This window comes from Gigantopelta aegis, chromosome 8 (genome assembly GCF_016097555.1).
Source record: "Gigantopelta aegis isolate Gae_Host chromosome 8, Gae_host_genome, whole genome shotgun sequence".
Lineage (NCBI taxonomy): Eukaryota > Metazoa > Mollusca > Gastropoda > Neomphalida > Peltospiridae > Gigantopelta > Gigantopelta aegis.
Window position 1 is genome coordinate 35,702,167 of NC_054706.1, and position 21,270 is coordinate 35,723,436.

Here is a 21,270-nt window from a genome sequence, read left to right on the forward strand (position 1 = left end):
TGGGATTTATTATACACGCGAACAAAACCGAACACTTTTGGGTCAAGGGAAGCTACTCCCAACGTCGCCCGATTTGACTTTAGTCTTGATCGGAATAAACTCTTGTCATGACCTGACGCTGGAAATTTGGCATTGATACGTGATATTGTCATTCGCAGGACTAGTATCACATAGGGGTTCCACCGTTGGTCACGTATAAAGGTAAAACACTTCCACATAGCTGACAGGTTAAATAGGACATGTGAAGCTGTTGTGCGCATCGAGCCGTCAAGAAAAATGGGTGACAAAACGAAACGCATCGGAAAATGGTATTTCGGAGGGTTCGCCAGCGCTGCGGCTGCTTGTTGCACCCATCCGTTAGATCTGCTAAAGGTAAACAATGAAGATATTTAGACTATTATTAGTTAGATAAGAGATAAAATATTTAATACTGCATGTTGTAGATATACTATAGATCTACATGTAAGATGTCCTTAAATTAAAAAAATATATATACTTATAGACAAATTATTATTATTATTTTTTGTTTTTTACTTTTTAAATCTTAATTTTTTTTTTTTTAAATTATATGCCCAACCAGTTGATTCGATGTGATCATTGATTCAACACATTTGGGATTTCCCCATTTTAAAAGAAACTAATACTTTACATACTGTTTGTTTACATTCCCAGTCTCACAGTTAGAAGTGCAGTTGACTGTTGAGCTGTCAAGATATTTTAAGAATATTAACCTCAATTTTTAAAAATGTTTTATGTTGAACTTAGTTTTCTACACATCAAACAAAATAGGGCTAAAACACATGACTTGTATGTACATTTAAACAGGGTTTTTTTGTTGGTTTTTTTATATAGCAATCAAGCCCAAAATTTATTACAAAGTGTCGTCTGCATGTGCATGTATGTATATACATGTATACTAGTTAGTGACATAAGTAAAAATGGGTTTTGCTTCAGATGTTTTTCTGTGGAAGCAAATAAAGGCTAAACAAATTAAAAATATAAAATAGGATTTGGATCAGTCTTGAGTTTTACAATTAGATTAAAATATAACTGTTACTCATGACTTTAGAAAGGTGATAAATATTGTGCCTAAAATAATCCTACCCAAATTATTAGGACAAGCATGATGACCTCATTATGACATAACATTTCACATCAAAACTACCAAAATGGTACGTTTTAATTAGATTTCAAAAGACATTACTGCACTCAGAACAAACAAAAAATCTGTTGTCAAAATTATTGGGATTTTAAGCCCTAATTACTGCAATATGTGTAGTCACTAGTCTATTTGAAATTTTTAAAACTGATTATTTAAATTTAAAAAAAATTACCAGAGCTCTGTAAAAATACAAAAGAAGTTTGTCCGACTTTATCTTGCAGTAAATATTTTACATAACCATGCATCAAACCATGACTGCTAAATCAATACAAATAACTGTTGAAATTGTTCCTTTTATATTGATTGCTTCATGAGATACGGTCAACCGTGCAACTTTCAGCTACATGTTTATACTTTGTATTTATGATGTTTGGTGCATTTATACCTGAAAGGGCAGGATTTAGCTCAGTTAGTTGAGTGCTTGCTTGAGGTGGTTGCATCGTAGGATCAAACCACCTCTATGCATCCATTCAACTGATTGGGTTTTTCTCATTCCAACCAGTACACCACAACTGGTCAATGATTGTGGTATTTGCTTTCCTGTCTGTGGGAAAGTGCATATAAAAGATCCCTTGCTGCATTAGGAAAAATGTAACAGGTTTCCTCAGATGATTTACCAAATGTTTGACATCCAGTAGACGATGATTAATTAATCAATGTGCTCTAGTGGTGTCATTAAATAAAATATTTCATTTTCCTATATGCTGCAAGTAAAATTCATCAGATCACAAATGCAGGTATATATTATAATGCATATTAAAAATAAAATAAAATAAATGCAGAATAGATTGAGCAGAGGCAGATTTTGATCCCCAAACTGCACCTCCCCATTGCACACATGGCTGCAGATAGCTTTTATATGCACATAGATATATAGAATACATGTACATGTACCTTTTTATTTAGGAGATAATCATATGGAGTTTTTATATTTGTGGGTGTTATTGTCTATTTGATCCTGAAAATGTCATTTTTGACCGAATACCTGGCTACAGTCTAACTGTAGACCCTTGAATCGTCAACTTCGCCTGTTCCAATTGCTAATGACTCATTAGCTTTCCGGATATTATTGTCTATTTCATCCCGGAAAAAGAATCATAATACAAAACACACTCATAGTCAGTTTACAATAATTATTTCTGTACTTCGAATGAGCTAAGCACTAAGCTGGCAGCTATGTAGAAATGTTGCTAACTGCAAACTGCACATATCATCTTTAAAATTGCAAGTTCTTGGCAAAATAAGGGATATTAGCATCAATATACAACTAAAAGATCACCACAATTTAAGTAGTTTAATTACAGATATTTAGTTTTTATATGATTCATAAGACTGGTTGGATGATGTCAGCAGCATTAAACTAAATTAAATTCTGTAAAATACAGAAAATGTCATTGCAGAAGATGGGCCATATAATACTTTAAACAAACAAAAAATGTTTTATGTGTACGGTAGTTCAAACTACAGTCATGGGACCAATAGTCCAGTTTTCATAGGTGTCATGTTGTCAGAGGCTTGCATTGACACAAAAGCTTTTGTCGTACTTTGTACTTTGTTGTTTGTTTCTGTTGTCTCGTTTCATGAAGATATAACTGGACATTCCATGTTGAATAGTATTATAGCAATGAAATGCTACTGAGATCATGTTGACACTGTAAAGCTGACATTGTTTCTGCTTCCTTTTTATTAGTCCCCTACCGGTCCAAGTGGATGGGACTGTAGGTTTCATGTCTGTCTGTCTGTCCGTCCATCCATCCATCCATTTGTCCCACATGTTTTCTGGATGTTTTTTGCAGAAGGCCTTGAGATATAGCTTTATCATGTACTGTTACAGATCAAGTTTGACTTTCATGGTGATTTACCCATTTTTGACGGAGTTATGGCCCTTAAGATATTGAACTGAAATTGAAATTTTGTATATAACTTTATCATGTACTGTTACTGTTAAAGTTTAATTTTTATGGTGATTTACCCACTTTTCACAGATGTTTGGCTTTTGAATTTACGAGATACGAAAAATTGTTGGGTCAGATAGGGGATGTGTATTACTTTAACAGTACTCTCAAAATGCTTGTTTTTCTAAATAAATGATTTTAAAAGGAAAGCAGATTCCATCAACAGGAAAACAGTGAATTAAATTTGTTGTTGTTTTGTCAATCTTTGATGCAAATCATGAGATATATTTGTAAGGGAACATATTTGTGAAGGACCTTTAATCATATTTGTAACTTAATAAAAGCACCTAACCCAAACCCATTCTGAACTAAATTTACAACAAAGCTCCACAAACACAATACTTTTTTGTTCTTTTCTTATATCTAATTAATGTTCAAGCACACTGTCCTGAACACACACCTCAGCTACCTGGACTGTTTGTCCAGGACAGGGTTAGCTGTTAGCAAGAGAGAAGTCAGTGTATAGTGACTTTACACCTCCCATTGAATCGTTAAACTCACTCTAGGTAGAAGCCGGTATGGGGATGTGAACCCAGTACCTACCAGCCTTATGTCCGATGGCTTAACCCAGAGTATGACAAATATTTTGAAAAGTCACTAGCCACAGGGCTAGTGGGTTTGTGAAAACCACTAGCCCACCAAGATAAAGCACTAGCCCAAATTCCTGATCAATTATAACTGGATTTTTATATAATTTTTGTAACATTACATATTTACGAGTATAACAGTAAAATAAAACAAACACTTAAATCATGTTGTAACTTTCAGTTTTTTGTCGTGTCGTACGTTTTGTCTTTTGTCAAGTGTGATCCATCGTCATTGTCCTGTTTTCGTTTTTGCCTTCCCCCCGGGGAAAATTAATTGAGCAAACTCTTGGTTGGTATCTAAACACACTATCAAAATAATTAAATTTAAATGAGGGTACGACAGTGTGACACACGGTAATAGATGGTTCAGTGTATTTGGTAGTTGGTTATATATTTAGGGCCTACTATTTATGTCGCCAGGAACGGTGATGCCAAATACAGGGCATTATCCCGTGTCAGACCGATATCAAAAGAATATAACGGCGACATCTAATCCGTTGTTAATTGATGAACAAAAAAGGTATTATCTTGTATCGGCAGCTGTGACGTATTATCCAAATCGCGATTGGTGATTTCCAAGTTCTTAGCCTAAAACATATGTGCGAGATTAACTACCACGTGACGTGTCTAACCAATCAAAACACACATGTCATTAGACTTTATTTCCTGTGCCAGAAACTTGAAAGGGAAAGGTAAATAATGCATGCTGTAACTGACGATGTAGAGATAGCATGTTACTGCAGTTTGCAGACCTAGCTCAAGTGGATTATTATTATATACTGAGTGCGTTGTTGATATTATTCGATGACAAACGTCACAATCAAATTTATTAAACGAAATTTCAGCCGAGAGAAAAAGAAAGAAAGAAAAAGAAAAAAAACACAATCGAGCGATGACGAGAGGAGGGGGGAAACCACTAGCCCTGCGGGCTAGTTGTTTTGCGTTTCTCACTAGCCCGAACTTAAAAACCACTAGCCACGGGCGTCGGGCTAGCGGATTTGTCGAACTCTGCTTAACCACTACACCACCAAGGCCAGTAATACATATGTTTTTTCATTCATTTCAATTTATTTTCATGCTTATATCCAATTAAGATTCAAGCACACTGTCCTGGGCACACACCTCGGCTATCTGGGCTGTCTGTCCAGGTCAGTCGGTTAGTTGTTAGTGGTTAGTGAGAGAGAAGATGGTGTCATGGTCTACCACCTACTCATTGATTCGTTAAGGTGAGAGTCAGTACCAGTTGGCAAACCCAGTACCTACTCGTCTTATGTCCAATGGCTTAACCACAACACCACGAGACCTGTAAAAATACATCTGTGTGTACGAATAGTTACTTAAGGCTGCCAATGGATCTTTAATTGCCAGGCATATTTAGTCAGATGTAAAATTGATTACACTTCTAATACTAACTCAAGCATGTGCATATTGCATTAGCTGAGTTCACAGTCAAGTAATTTGACAAAAAATTGTGAAGTGATAAAATAGGAAGCAATTAGTGGTGCCATAATGATTGATAATGATGTGAATGTCTGGTTTTCAGAGGTACAATTTACACTAAATCAAGACTTTGGGACTGTATTATTTTTCTGATATTCAATTTAAAGAGGTGAACATTAGTGCTAAAAGATACGTAAATCATGGGGCCATGGTTTTGACAGAATTCTGGTTTAGAGAGGGTCTGGTGTTGAGGGGTTACAGGGCTCGAATTTAACAACAGCACCGACAGCAATTGCCGTCATTGAGATATTAATTGCCATAGGTAGAGAGCATCACCGACGGCACTTTTGTGCCATTGGTAAATCTCCTCAACAATGGCAAAATGTATACACCTGTACACCAGTATCTGCCAATATTTAACATTTGCACGTTTGAAATATGTGTACATATGTGCAAAATAACCTTTCAGTCATGTTTATTTGCTGTACATGTCTTCTTCTTTTTTTTAAAAATTGCCAAAGGCAGGCTCAAAATAGTCATCTTTGGGTCATTTTTACCCATGTCAATTATTTAAAAAATTGCTGTGGGAGATAAATTCTTAAGTTTGATCACTAAGTTTTTTTTACAAATTATCATCACATTGTATAGGATAAATCGTATTTTGCAAGGCATGTATGAAGACAACTGATAGAAGAGCCAACATAGAGAACACAAGGTCTTACCTTCAATCCACTGCATTATTGATTACTTAGATAGCAATGCAGCTAAGGCTTTTCTAGCATTTTCTCTTCACTCCTGTATTGAAAATGAGATTAATCTATATGAAGAGTTCAGGCGCAAAACGCGATATAAACCATTTTCTTTCTAGTTTTTAATTAAAGTCATTATTGTATGTCAGTAAGGGCTAATCGTAGGCCCGCTGATTTGCTGCAAAACGTAATTGATCCTTTTGAAATTGTATTGGGTAAATCCCGTTTTGTTTGATTAAAACGCGATATACGCCAATTAAAAAAATCACTTTTACTGAAAATGAAAAATGGATATATCGCGTTTTGCACCTGAACTCTTCATATAATTTGATGGCAGTTTGTGAAGAAACGTTTTTATTTACACAGACATTTTTAGTTAAAAATGTGTTTTGAGTTGGTATTAGTTTAAAACTCAGTAATGTTTTAATATAAGATTTAACATTATTTATTATAGAGTTATGTGCCAATTCATTGGTTCCCTTTTGTGGATTTTTTGATTTTATAAGGATTGTTACGATATGATAAGACAGGAAATTAATTGTACTGAATGTGACTGTTTACAAAGCAGGATGGTATATATATAGGATACTGCATAAAAAAGATCCCTTGCTACTAATCCAGTTGCAGATGCTTAATAAATCAATGTGCTCTAGTGTACGTGTCGTTAAACAAAACAAACTAACTTTTAACTGTTTACTGCAATTTCAATATTCCCATGTTATTTAAATGCAAATATTGTGTGTGGGATCGATTAGTTTGTAAATAACAGCTGTTACCTGCCATTTTATTTTTCTATAAAATATCTAGCTTGTATACAGATGTTTGTATTTATTATCTAAATTAAAAAATATTTTGCTGATAAGTATTTCAGTGTCATTTTTGATGCATATGACTGTTTATATATAAGGTTTGATTTTAAAAGTTATGGATAAGTGTTGGATACGGTTACTAAGCCATTTCACTGCTGAAGATATTACTTTGCAATGGAGCCTTAACAAGAGACTTAATGACCTGAGTCATATGTTTGAGGTTTTGACATTTTTATTAATTATATTTTAACAGCTCTAGGCACATAGCAGGTGGCCCGCCAACACGATAACTCTTCTGAATATGGAATTGTCTAAAAAGTAGAGAGACTTTAATTTTAATATTTCACACTCATTACTATATGGACATTTGCCACCTCAGTGAAAATTATATACCCATAGGTCAAATTTGGTTAAAATAGCATCAGATTCAAAATTGTTGGTAGAAAAATGCCAAAACCTACTTCTTTAATCTATGGAAAATGAACTAACAGACAAAATAGAAAAGAAATGGCAAGTTGGAAGAAATCAGAAAATTGATTTCCTTGTGGAAAAAACATTTGACTCTGAGGACAGTCTGACACTTTGACCACCTTTTCAAAAGTAGACACAATTTCACTTAGCTTTTTGGCGTCACATTTTTTCTTTACGATTTTGAATCTGTTGCAATTTAAAAATATTTGACCAATTGGACTACAATGTTTACTGAATATGGCAAATATCCAAAGAGTAAAATGAGTGAACTATTAAAATTACAGTCCCCATACATTTTAAACAATTCCATATTCAATAGGGTTATAATTTTTTTCTCTTTTTTTAATTTATTTTATTATGGTGTATAAAATGTAGAATAGTTTTTAAAGACATATTGTCACAGACCACTGACCTATTTCATGGTTTAACAAAGTATTACCAGAACAAAAATAATTTGATTTGTCCCTAAATGTACTTTATTCAAACATCTTCATAACCACCATGCTCCATTTATTAATGATATTATGTAAAAATAATTGAATTATGGCAATGGTCCACAATTCAAAAACTGAAATTGCTGAGAGGGTTGACATGGATTTCACTCCAATTAATATACAAAAATATATATATTATGTCATCCGAAATAAACTTTTACCCATAGACTAGTTATGTACATTAAATAAAAAAACCTCTCTTGTAATAATTTTTTATTACTGCTAGGTACATCTACAAACCCAGCAGAAAGAAAGCATTGGACTATGGAAGATGGGAGTGCGAGTGGTGAAGAATGATGGTGTAATTGGTCTTTATAATGGACTTTCAGCGTCCATAACAAGACAGGTGAGCTTTTACCTCATTATGCATTCTTTCTTTTTATGTATCTTGTTTGTTGTAAAAACCAGGCGTATTTGCTTAACAACACCTTAGTACATTTCAAACTACTGTTATTTAATATGCAGATGTTAAGCATGTATGTGTTATTTGTACAGAGGAAACCTGCTGTTACCACACACAGTAAAGTCATTCTAAAAGACAGTTAAGGAATATTTTGTTTGCACTTTCCCAAAGACAGAACATTGCATACCACACCTTTGATGTACCAGTTTTCAGACTATGTTTGGGGTGGAATAGACCCAAGTTCATGCAGGGTGATCGAACCTGCGACCCACTGCACCTCAGGCGATAACAATCACTAGATAATGTCCCATTCCTGTTTGTTGTAATTTTAATTTAGGTTTTTTTTTAATGTTTTTAAATTTTGAATCCCATTAGTTTTTGTATTTGTTAAATTATCAGTAACTTATGAACAATAAAGACCATTTTGACTGTCTATTACTGAATTAATTTAATCATGTTTCTGTTTTTTTGGTTCGGTTTGGATCTTAAATGTAGGATCTACCAGCTAGTGCACAGAGTTAAAAAATACACATTCACCCTAAAAATAATCTGTGCGTGAATATGAATCTTGTATACATTTTCTAGACCATGTGACACAAAAATTAGCCATAGTGGCGAAATAAATATTTTTTATTACATCACCATAACATTTCCCCCATCCCAACCAATGCCCAATGACTGGTACATCAAAGGTCATTGTATGTGCTTTCCTGTCTGGGAAAGTGCATATAACTTACAAGAGAAGGAAGGAAGGAAATGTTTTATTTAACGACGCACCGAACACATTTTATTTACGGTTATATGGCGTCAGGCATATGGTTAAGGACCACACAGATATTGAGAGAGAAAACCCGCTGTCGCCACTTCATGGGCTATTCTTTTCAATTAGCAGCAAGGAATCTTTTATATGCACCATCCCACAGACAGGGTAGTACATACCACAGCCTTTGATATACCGGTTGTGGTGCACTGGCTGGAATAAGAAATAGCTCAATGGGCCCACTGACGGGGATCGATCCTAGCGCTTTACCACTGGGCTACGTCCTGCTGTGCCCCCCCCCCCCCCCACATATAAGAGATCCCTTGCTGCTAATGGAAAAATGTACTGGTAGCAGGTTTCCTCTAAGACTATTATAAAATCATAAAATTACCAAATGCTGGACATCCAGTATAGCTAATGATTAGTAAATCAGTGTGCTCTAATGGAGTTGCTTTCTATATAAGACGATATGTCAAAATTACCAAATGCTTGACATCCAGTAGCTAATGATTAGTAAATCAGTGTGCTCTAATGGAGTTGCTTTCTATATAAGACGATATGTCAAAATTACCAAATGCTTGACATCCAGTAGCTAATGATTAGTAAATCAGTGTGCTCTAATGGAGTTGCTTTCTATATAAGACGATATGTCAAAATTACCAAATGCTTGACATCCAATAGCTGATGATTAATAAATCAATGTGCTCTAGTGATGTCTTTAAACAAAAGAAACTTTAACTTTTTAATTAATGGTGTTATCGAATAAAATCATCTTTAACTTGACGCCAATGTTAGGCTTCAAAATTCAAATCATCTTGTGAAGACAATTTTGTACAACAGTAATGAAGTAAATACCATACCCAATAATGATAAAAATACTGTTTTGGATTAATTTTGCAACACTTTTTTGCGGTGGCATTGCTGATTGGTGTCGCAAATTTTGAGAGTTGAAATGTTGGATGTTGATGTTGTCGACACCATCAGTCTTGTCTTTCAGTGGGTCAATATGCATGGGCAGGGTTAAAATTATCGAAATTGAATTTTTAAAATTGCAGAAACCCACCATTATTTTTAACAAAATAGCAATCATTACGTAAAATTATTTTGCCAAATTAAATTTAAATTCACCAATTGTGTGTGCTATTCGCAAATTGGCAAATTTGGCGAGTGACATTCATTCATTTTTTTCGTTTCAACTTAATTTTGTGCTTATATCCAATTAAGGTTCAAGCACACTGTCCTGGGCACACACCTCAGCTATCTGGGTTGTCTGTCCAGGACAGTGGGTTAGTTGTTAGTTGGTTAGTGGTTAGCCACTGACACCTACCCACTGAGCCCTTAAGAACTTGGAGCCAGTACCAGGCTGCGAACCCTGTACCGGTACCTGCCAGCCTGTAGTCCGATGGCTTAACCACTGTGTCACCGAGGCTGGTGGCAAATGTCAGAGCTAGTCCTGATTGGTTATGTAATAGGTCACTTAATAAGTTGTTCAGTGAGAATGAATCTTTGTGCTGTGGTGGGTTAGTAATAGTATTCTTCAAGTGTAAACTAATTTTATTCATATGTCATGTGCAGAGACTAATTCATGGACAGTCACTGATGTTGTGATGATGATTAAACCATCAGACTTACGAGATGAACTTGATTTCATTGATGTCTGATCACGTATGCTTGATGACCTTTATTTACAGACATATGTAGCACAGCATTAGATGTCTTAAAAACACTGACACGTTTAAATATTTTCAAAGGTCCTCAATGATCTGTTGATGCTGCAATTTAAGCAATTAACATTAAAATGTGCATCGTCCCTGCAGGGTGAAAGTGTGCTTTTGTTCCTGTGTACAATGTGCCACTGTGTCTATTAGCTTTTTGTACATTCAGGGTTTTGAACCTATTGTTTGCTTTTGTTTAATGCACAGTTTCTCCTTTGGGTGAGTATATGAAGCATCCCCTTTGATAAGATGTGGTTGATGGTGTATGGGTTAGAATGGAAAGTCCATATAATCAAAGTAAATGGGAACCTTTAGAACATGGAGAGAACACATTGTACTTATGAATATATTTATGATTAATTATATATGTTATGTTCTTGTACATATATTTGGACTTGATTTGTAGCCATCATGTGTTTTGGGGAGAAGGGGAGGCATTTACATTTATGTAATCATTATAGTAATCAGGGGTACAGAAATGGAAAATATTTAACTAGCCCGCTGGACCAGAACCAACTAAACTTTACTAGTCCGCCAAAATTTCTACTAGTCTGCCAGTCTATACAACAATATATTAACAATATTATAATATACAGTGTCTTTACTTCAAGTGATATATATACATAATATTGACAAAGCATTATTAAGAACACTTGGTAAGAGATCAGCATTACATGGTAAAAGAAATAAAAAAAGTCAGATAGACTGTTGGACTGGTAATTGCATTTTTTAACTCGTACATCAGAATTTTTACTCACATCTGGTGAGTGGGCGAGTACTTACTGCATTCCTGGTAATGCATCTCAAGTTATTTGTCCTTTTTTTCAGCTTACATATTCACTAACTCGATTTGCCATATACGAGACTGTGAAAAAAGAACTGACAAAAGATGGAAGAAACATGCCATTTTACGAAAAGATTCTTCTGGCATCAGTGGCTGGTGCCACAGGAGGGTTTGTTGGAACCCCGGCAGATTTGGTCAACGTTAGGTAAGTATGGTATTTATTCCAACTGAAAAGATACTTCCATCTTTGAAACTTTCAACGAAGCTACCCAAGTTGCATGTGTTACTGTTAGGGATCACCTCATTTATATTTTATTAGTCCCCTACAGGTCCAACTGGAGGGTACTATAGGTTTCATGTCTGTCCGTCAGTCCATCCATCTATCTGTTCCACTTAGAGTTTTCCGGATGTTTTGTAAGAATGCCTAGAGATATTCAGCTGAAAATTGGTGTACAGCTTTATGGTGTTCTGTTACAGATTTCGTTTAACTTGCATGGCAATTTAGCCATTGTTCACAGAGTTATGGCCCTTGAACTTAGGAAATATGAAAATGCCTCAAAATATTGATCTAAAAATGTGTGTATAGCTTTATCATGTTCTCTTACAAATTAAATTAGACTTTTATGTCAATTTATAAATTGTTTTCAGAGCTATGGCCCTTGAAATTAGACGATATGAAAAGAGCAATTCTGTGCTTTATTTTTTTGTCAATGTCTGAAGATATTGAGATTGAACTTTTGTATATAGTTTTATCATTTACTGTTAAGATCAAGTTTAACTTTCATGGCAATTTAACCATTTTTGACAGATTTATGGCCCTTGAGTTTAGAAGATGAGGAAAATTGTTGTGCCCGGTAGGGGGCATGTACATGTATTGCTTAGGCAGATCTCTAAGAATGCTTGTTTATGTTTTGCTCTGTATCTGTTTATAGTTTTAAGTTATGTTCGTGTGAAAAAGCCTAAGATTTTATGAAATCCATTAGATAAAACTGAAAGCTATTTATATTCCTTCTTAATAATTATACAGATGTACTCTTACATGCATTTGTTTTATACCAAATATATATTTCTTTCTTTATCAATATGTGTTATGCATGGTACATGTTATGTTATGTTATGTTATGTTATGTTATGTTATGTTATGTTATGTATTATATGTGTCTGCAATGTTTCATTCATACTCACTCAATCACTCACTCATTGATTCATTTATATGTAACTGTATTTTTCAGAATGCAAAACGATATCAAATTATCAAAGGAACTAAGAAGAAAGTGAGTGATAGTTTGCTATTGTTTAGTTATATTATATACCCTGAGAAGAGATTTTTGTTGATAGCCCCTGGTATATAATAGCTGAACAATAGTGTTCTTGGTTGCAGATGTAATACCTTGTGTTCTGAGCTCTAAATTCACGCAATATTGATGTCAAAGTATTAATTATATTATCAACTTTGTTGAAATTCTAGTAACTAAGAGGTTAAAGTTGCTGAATAATTGAATCCAATTTTTTTTTTCTCTCTCTTGAAGTTCCAGTCAGTGCACCATAACTGATATATTAATGGCCATGGTATGTGCTGTCCTGTGTGAGATGGTACATATAAAAGATCCTTGCTACTTACAAAAAATGTAGTGGGTTTCGCCTCTAAGACTATATGTTAAAATCACCAAATGTTTGACATCCAGTAGCGTATAATTAATAAATCAATGTGCTCTAGTGATGTCATTAAACGAAACAAACTCTCTTAAAGTTTTGAAAGTTACATGTTCTGTCGACTTCAGATCAGTGTTAGTCTGATGAAAATATTGGGTTTTTGTTGTTGTTTTTCAGTGCAGTAATCAATTTAAACAAAGCTGTGTTTAAATACAGTCTTAATGTTTAAACATTAATGTAAAATTAGTCAAAATGTATATGAATTAGTACAAAATATTTCAGGTATAATTTTATTTAGCAATTCTAGTTCATAATTACCACTACAAAGCATTAGATGTACTTGCACAGGTAAATTAGCCATAAACAGTGTGCAATTTGGGTGACCTAACCTGTTATGATAACAGGGCTCGAACTTGAGACGTTTTTTATCCACGGCATTTAAAAAAAAATTGCTTTGTGTCAGACGGTTCACTGATGGCAATTTTGAGCCTGCTTATGGCAGTGTTTTTAAAAGTGACTTTTGCAGCAAATAAATATGATTGAAAGGTTATTTTGTTGCATTTTAGATTAACAAATGTTAAATACTAACAGATAATGTACACCAGGTATATTCATTTTGCTGTCATTGAGGAGTTTAACGGATGGCAGTGATTTTTATCCAGCAGGACAAAAGTGCCGTCGGTAATGGTTCCAGCCCATGTACACCAAGTACATGTATATTCATTTTGCTGTTATTGAGGAGTTTAACCGATGGCAGTGATTTTTATCCAGCGGGACAAAAGTGCCGTCGGTGATGGTCCCAGCCCATGACAATTTATATCTCAAAGAAGGAAATTGCCATCAGTGTCGTCGTTACGTTCGAACCCTGTGATAAGTGCCAAAAACTTGCCTAACAAAATACAGTTGCACCTACAGGTGAATTCATTTGTCCAAAAATATGTTTGCATCATATTTCTCTTTTTTTGTTTGCTTTTGAATACCTTGTTAGCTTCCCCAACAGTTGCCACTGACAATATATCCTCATCTTAGTTCTGGTTAGACTGCAAGTTGATATTTTTTTTTTATTAGATCCTGTCAAACTCAGCTTGGGTTAATAAATCAGCTGTGTTATTTCCTTTTTCTGACTTTACAAGACAACACCCATAGCTGGTATATCAAAAGCCATGGTATGTGCTGTCCTGTGTGGGTAAAGTAAAAATAAAAGATCCCTAGCTGTTAATGAATAAATGTAGCAGATTTTACTCTGAAAAACTATGTTTACCAAATGTTTGTCATCAAATAGATGATCATTCATTAATCAGAGTGTTCTAGTCACAGTGGTGTTATTAAACAAAACAAACTTCTTCTTTTTTTAATAAGACAACTCCTGTCTAGCTGACTTACTCCTAGTTATCCGGCAAGTCATCTGTAATAAACAAAATTCTTAAGTCAACTCATGCATGAATTTGGAACAATGTTAAAAAAGGTTTTTAAAATGAACTGCCTTTTTTTTTTTTTTTTTTTTTTTTACATAATAGTTTAACTTTTGTCCACTTGTGGGCAAGATAATTACTACAGACTAGTCCTGTAAGTTGCTGTTATTCATCTGTGAACAATTGTTTCAGCTACAAGCATGCCATAGATGGCTTGTATCGTGTTGGTCGTGAGGAGGGCCTTACCAAGATGTTTAATGGCGCAACCATGGCCAGTTCCAGGGCAGTGTTAGTCACAGTTGGACAAGTAAGACCGTTCACTGATTTTCACGTAGTAAATTGTAAACACTCAGTGTCCAAGAATTGTGTACCGTCTGGCACCTAACCAATCTGTTGGGTTGGTTTGAGATCGATCACTAAGCCCATTGAGCTGTTCTTCATTCCAGCCAGTGTGCCACAACTGGTATATCAAAGGATGTGGTATGTGTTATCTTGTCTGTTGGGTGGTGCATGTAAAAGATCCCTTGCTACTAATGAAAAAATGTATTGGGTTTCCTCTCAAAGACTTAATGTCGAAATTACCAAATATTTGACATCCAATAGCTGATGATTAATAAATCAGTGTGCTCTAGTGGTGTCGTTAAACAAAACAAACAAACTTTAACAAAATGGGTTTTTTCCTGTACCATGACTAGTATATCAAAGACCGTGAAATGTGCTGTTCTGTCTGGGAGTGTATATAAAAGATCCCTTGCTACTAATGGGAAAATGTAGCAGATTAGCAGATTTCCTCTGGATATATATCAAATGACCACGTGTTTGACATCCAATAACGTATTTTCAATAAATCAATGTGCTGTAGTGATGTCGTTAAACAGAACAAACATTACTCATTTGGTGAAAGTTTACTTGCTAGTTTTAAAATCTTATATAAACTTGATTACCATTTTCCTGATTTTCTTTTAACATTTAAATCCTTTTACTATGTGCTTGTACACAGTTCCTGCCCTGTACATGTATGTGATCATAAAGCAAGTAGGGTCATGCTTATATAGAATTTGGTTAACTTTTAGTTTATTTCCCCCAAATGCCTTTAAATGTTGAATTCTTTAATGGATGGTTTTTATTTTTTGTAATAATGTCCATACCATCTCCATGAAGGGCAAGGTCATGGTGTTGTGAATGTGTCACAAGAAAAGCTAATTCACTTTGATAATTACTCATGTGGTTCTGGCTTCGACACTGGTAATAAGTTTGTTTGCTGCTACATGTATATAAATAAACTTCTTCGAAAAGTAGAAATTTTGTAATATTATCTAATAGAGCCTCAGACTTTAATGTTATTGCAACACTATACAAATTGTATGCATATGATGTCATTAGAGATTGGGCCCAGATCTCAATACATGATGTGTTATATCCCATAGTTAGCTCTGGGTGAATTAAAAAATTTGCCAAACTATCTACAGAATGGAAGAAATCCAACATATTTTCCAACAAAATATTAATAATTATCAATACATGAAATTATTTTGCCAAATTAAAAGAAAATTGCAAATTGTGCCAGTTCTGCAAGTGGCAGAGCGAACCCTATACCCCTTAGGTCACAGTTCTACTGTATTTACACCGACATTAACGTTTTATGAGAGTAAGATAGATGAGTGTTTGTAATATGTATGTTTCCACTAAGAAAATTGAGCATGCACTTCACAGTCCACAGTGATGAACACAATTTGCATGTTCTCACCAATTAGAAGATGTTTTAAATCTTATTTCCATAAAATGTGCATGTCTGTGTGTATGTCTGTCAACAGTGGATTCACTGCCTTTGTACTTCATTTTTAAAATTGTTTTATTTTAGTGAAGAAAATCTATTTTCTTTGCAGCTTGCTTTCTATGATGAAATAAAAGGAATGTTATTAAAAACCAGCTACTTCGAGGATAACCTTGTCACCCATTTTTCAGCTAGTATTATGGCAGTAAGTTTGATTTTAAATTTCTTGGTATCACTTTTTATTGCTTATTTTACAACTCATGGTGTCCTAAGTTACCACTCATTTTACACATTGTAGGAAACACAGTATTTTTATCTTTTTACTGTGTGAAACATTCCATACATAGACAGCAGGGGACGATATTTCAAAATCTAAAGTAACCAGAAGTCAGTTCATGTGAGTTTTACTTAGGTAACCGATTGTTCGGTTACATGAATATAGTTTGGGTAACCGATGAGTTAGACCTACCTAATCCTAAAACACTTGAACTACGGTTCTGTGCTACATTGATGGTTCAAATGTATTTAAAAACATACTCTGATTTTCACTTTCATTACTCATATATGGTACTTTTAATTTTATAATGTAATTGTTCACCACGTAACTGATTGACGGTTCTCGTGATTTTAAAGTTGCATAACTGACAAGCAAACAGAACAACAGTTCTTGTGAAATATTGTGCCCTGAGATGGTAAATAATTTTTTTATACATTTTGTGATCGTTTGCTACTTATTTAACATTTCATGTTAGACAATTTATCACTTCTTTAAAGTCACAAATCCTAGTGTCTGTCATTCAGTTCTCACATAAAATACATTTGGAGCAACTACAAACAACAGGACGACCAGAAATACCTTAGATTAGCCAAAATTGATAATTTAAAAAAGAAAATCTAAGTAATGTATAATTTAAAATGAAAAAAATGTGCCTTTTAAACATGATAGGAAGAATCACATTTTTTTTTTTTTTTTAGTCTGATATAGATTCAATAATAAAAATACTCTAGCATTTTGGATTTTCACAGAAGATATCAATATACAAGTTTGTTTTTCAACAAGTTAAAAGCGTGAATTAAAGTACAGTGAAACTCCTCTAAATTGGACACCCTAGGTACCAAGTAAAATGTCTGCTTTTAAGAGATATCTGGTTTTGAAGGTTCGCTTCTGTACAGATATTTAAAAAGGGGCTGCAAAAAAAGTCCAGTTTTGTGGGAATTCCTATTTACAGAGGGTCTGGTTTTGAGAGGTTTCACTGTACATGTATATGTATTTTCAGGGTGTTATTGCAACATTTTTAACACAACCTTTGGATGTGATGAAGACGAGAATGATGAATGCCCCACCTGGTCACTATGCCGTGAGTGACAGTCTTTTAATTTAACCAATTAAACTTAGTCCTTTTTTTTCTTTAAACTGGAAAATGTCAGTAGTTTAACTCAGTCTGGAGCATGCTATACTGTGCTTGAGCATAATTTGTCATGAAATTAAACCACCATCCTGTAAATCAATTCCTTTTCATACTGTAACCTAAACTCTCGGCTTTAATGCAATTCTGTTGGAATATCCACTGGTGGTTTATCAATCCAGTGGGTTGACCTCCATTATTCAGAATGGAAAACCACAAACTTGTCCAGGGTCAAGTCTGGTAAAATAGTATTGGCAGTAATTCTGCTTGTCACGTTTACTTGGGTAAGGGATCTGACTTCAAGTGGAGATGGCTGCTGTAGCAATGAATTCATCCATCTAAGGATCATTGCCTAGAGAGTTGATGTTTTTTCAGAATTTCCTAAGTCATGCACATTTATTGTTAATCATCAGACTGATCTTGCTAATATAATGAAGATGATTGTCCCTTCCTGGACAGTGCCAGTGCTAGGTAATGGTGACACCATACCATAAATAAATGCTATACAGTCTTGGGTTGACACTAAGCAATTTGGCACAAGTCCACTTGTTACCACCTGCTTAATGGCTCAATGGGACCCCAGGGCCTTCTGTACCATCTTTGACAGTATTGAAGTAGATCCATGGTTGTATGGCCCACTGAATTTCAACTGAACTGTCAAGAGTCGGTGGATGATGCCAGGGAGTGATCAATGGACTGGCGATGCAGGCTTCACAGTTTGACATGATGGTGTGTCCACAGAGACAGCTATGGGCTCCAACAGAGCTGCAGAGTGGAAGTCTTCATCAGATTGGTCATCACAGATGACATTATGTGTCTCAAATTGTCGTCAGTTAGTTGAGTAGAAGTTGTAGTAATCCGTGGAAGGCTTGTTAATCCATGACTTTGGCAGTGTACAATAAGTTATAATATGACTGATGTGATCATGCGACTGCAGATGGTACACTCTTGGCACTGTGGAAGTCTGTAGTCAATGATTGGCTGTTATGATCTTTGTACCAGTCCTTTGGAAAAGTGGATGATTGCACTATGGTTGAGAGATCAAGCTAAGAATTACATACACACAAATATTACCAATTTTTACAGTAGTTGCATGCATAAAAAATGTTTATCAGCTGAATCATCATTTGAATAAGAATTTGAAACTAGTTGATATTAAAACTGCATTTAACAGAAAGTGTAAAAATAAAATATATTATACCCATTATTTTCTGTTTGTTTTATTTGACAGAGTTTGATGGCTTGTGCCATGGACATTGGGAAAAATGGACCTATAGGATTCTTTAAGGTGAGAAGCTATCTATATATAAAATCATCTTTAAAGCATCCCTAGTCTTGCCATCAGTGAAAAACAGACATTTATACAATGACAGATTTAACACAAACTCATAATCTATAGACATTGTTAGCTCCTTTGATTCATCTTGCAAGGTCTCATTTCTGCTTTCATAGTGTCTCAGCTTAAAAAATCCATATGGTGGAAACAGAATTTACACGTGACCTGAAACGCGCATACTCTCGACAGAGAATTGCACTACTGTCTACTGTATTTAATGGGGGTGAAAAATGATTGTCAAGATGCAAAAAGCATCACTGACGAAACCAATAAACAATTAATTAATTATACTTGAAAATATAATAACAGTAGTTTGTCAAGACCTTTTTAGAAGTAGACCATGTCACCTTTCTTTTTAAACCTATATGTAAAAAATTTATTGTACCGTTTTCCAGTAGCATATGTCCATTTTATTAAAACAAACATGCTGTAATACTTCTTTAATTTTTTATTGCAGGGTTTTGTTCCAGCATTTGTCAGACTTGGACCTCACACAGTGTTGACTTTCATCTTTTTCGAACAACTACGGCAGAATTTTGGATATTTTGCAAAATAGTCATTTTTTAAACTACCATAGATGCATAAAATGCTAATTCATTTATAATTCAGGGAAGAAAAAAACCTGTATAAAAGCACACAAAAAATTCAGATGACTGTGATGTTTGCCATAAGAGCATATTTTAATTTTAGATCTAAAGAATAGAATAAAACATTAACAACCATTTGGCCAATTTTATGGCTACATTTCTCATTAAACAGGTTGTCTCACAGACCAGGTGGTCACTTACAGCAGGTAGATATGTATTAATTATTAACTGGAACAGAACTATGTTATAAACTGAATTGTCTAGATCGATGAATTTCTATGTTATTAAAATCATTACATATACAGACATTAACATAACTGCGGCAAACATTAGCAAACTCTTTTATTTAATCACATTTCATCAATAATTGCTATATGAAAAATGTTAATCCCTGATAACCATAATGTTTTCAGTTGTAACCATCCAGATCACTAAAATTCCAGTTTCTATAAGATATGTTTAATTTTTTAATTATATTTAAAAAAAAAAAAAAATGTTTTGTTTTGTTGTTGTTTTTGCTATCTATACATATTAATTATATGTATAAAAGAAATTACTCTGTAAAAGATCATTTATTTGTTTAAAGCCCTATGTGAAAAGTGATGACATCGAGCAGTATAGAAAACAACTGCAGCTGATTACTCAACATGATAAAGTGTCAGAAAATCTTAATGCTATAATACAGTAAGTTAGATTACTGAATTTGTAACAGAGTTTTACAATAATATGTTGTGATAAAGATTTAGTTTTGCTGTGCAAGCTGCGGATTGATCAAGTTTTGTGATCAACTTTGTGTTCTGTGGTCAGACTGATAAATTCATTTTACAAGAGCTGATACAGGTTATATTAGATATTAATGTTGCCTTATTATGATTTTTTACATACATGGTATATCTTGACAATTTAAAATGTCATCTTCATGACATGAATTAGTAATTTTAATAATATGAAGTTTATTGTAGTGACATGGCATTCATTAATCAAACTAAAGGGGATTATAGGGTTTGTCTCAGTCCACCTGTCTGCCTGTCTGTTGGTCTGTCCCACATATACATGTATATATATATTTTTTAATTTCCAGATATTGAGCAGCAATTTTGGTTTTGCATATAGCTTTACTGCTACAGATCACATTTGACTTTCATGGCAATTTACCCATTTCGGACAGAGTTATTGCCTTTGAACTTTTTCTTCGCAATGCCCCAAGATATTGAGCTGAAATCTTGTGTATAGCTTATCATGTACTCTTACAGAGCAAGTTTGACTTTCGTGGCGATTTGTCCATTTTTATACACCCGTCTGTGATGGGTCGTATTATGGTATGGGTTGTCCGTCCGTCCATACTTTTTTTTTTTATCCGGACCACATCTTGCATACAGATGCATAGGACCATCAGACCTTGCATTTAGGAACAACTTGGGATGGTGGTGGGTCACATACTATTACTAGGTCACTGTGACCTACTTTTTACAGTCTACTGCACATAACAGTAAATCCTTGTTTGGATCATATCTTGCATACAGGACCATCAAAACTCACATGTAGGAACAACTTGGGATGGCGGTATGTCACGTACTATTATTAGGTCACGTACTATTACTAGGTCACTGTGATCTACTTGTCACGGTCTGCTGCACATAACAGTAAATCCATGTCCAGATCATATCTTGCATACAGATGCATACAGGACCATCAAACCTCACATGTAGGAACAATTTGGGATGGTGGTGTGTCACATACAGTTACTAGATCACTGATACAAATAAATCAAAT

At 34.4% G+C, this 21,270-nt stretch overlaps 1 protein-coding gene across 1 annotated transcript; it reads left to right on the top strand.

Annotated features, from left to right (window-relative positions):
- Positions 1-84: 84 nt before the first annotated feature.
- LOC121378715 (mitochondrial dicarboxylate carrier-like) lies at positions 85-21,022 on the top strand. The gene is made up of 9 exons (XM_041507002.1): positions 85-372; positions 7,894-8,013; positions 11,374-11,534; positions 12,562-12,603; positions 14,587-14,701; positions 16,281-16,373; positions 17,446-17,526; positions 18,806-18,862; positions 19,368-21,022. The coding sequence occupies exons 1-9, from the start codon at positions 277-279 to the stop codon at positions 19,464-19,466; spliced, it is 864 nt and encodes a 287-aa protein (XP_041362936.1). The 5' UTR covers positions 85-276; the 3' UTR covers positions 19,467-21,022.
- Positions 21,023-21,270: the final 248 nt, after the last annotated feature.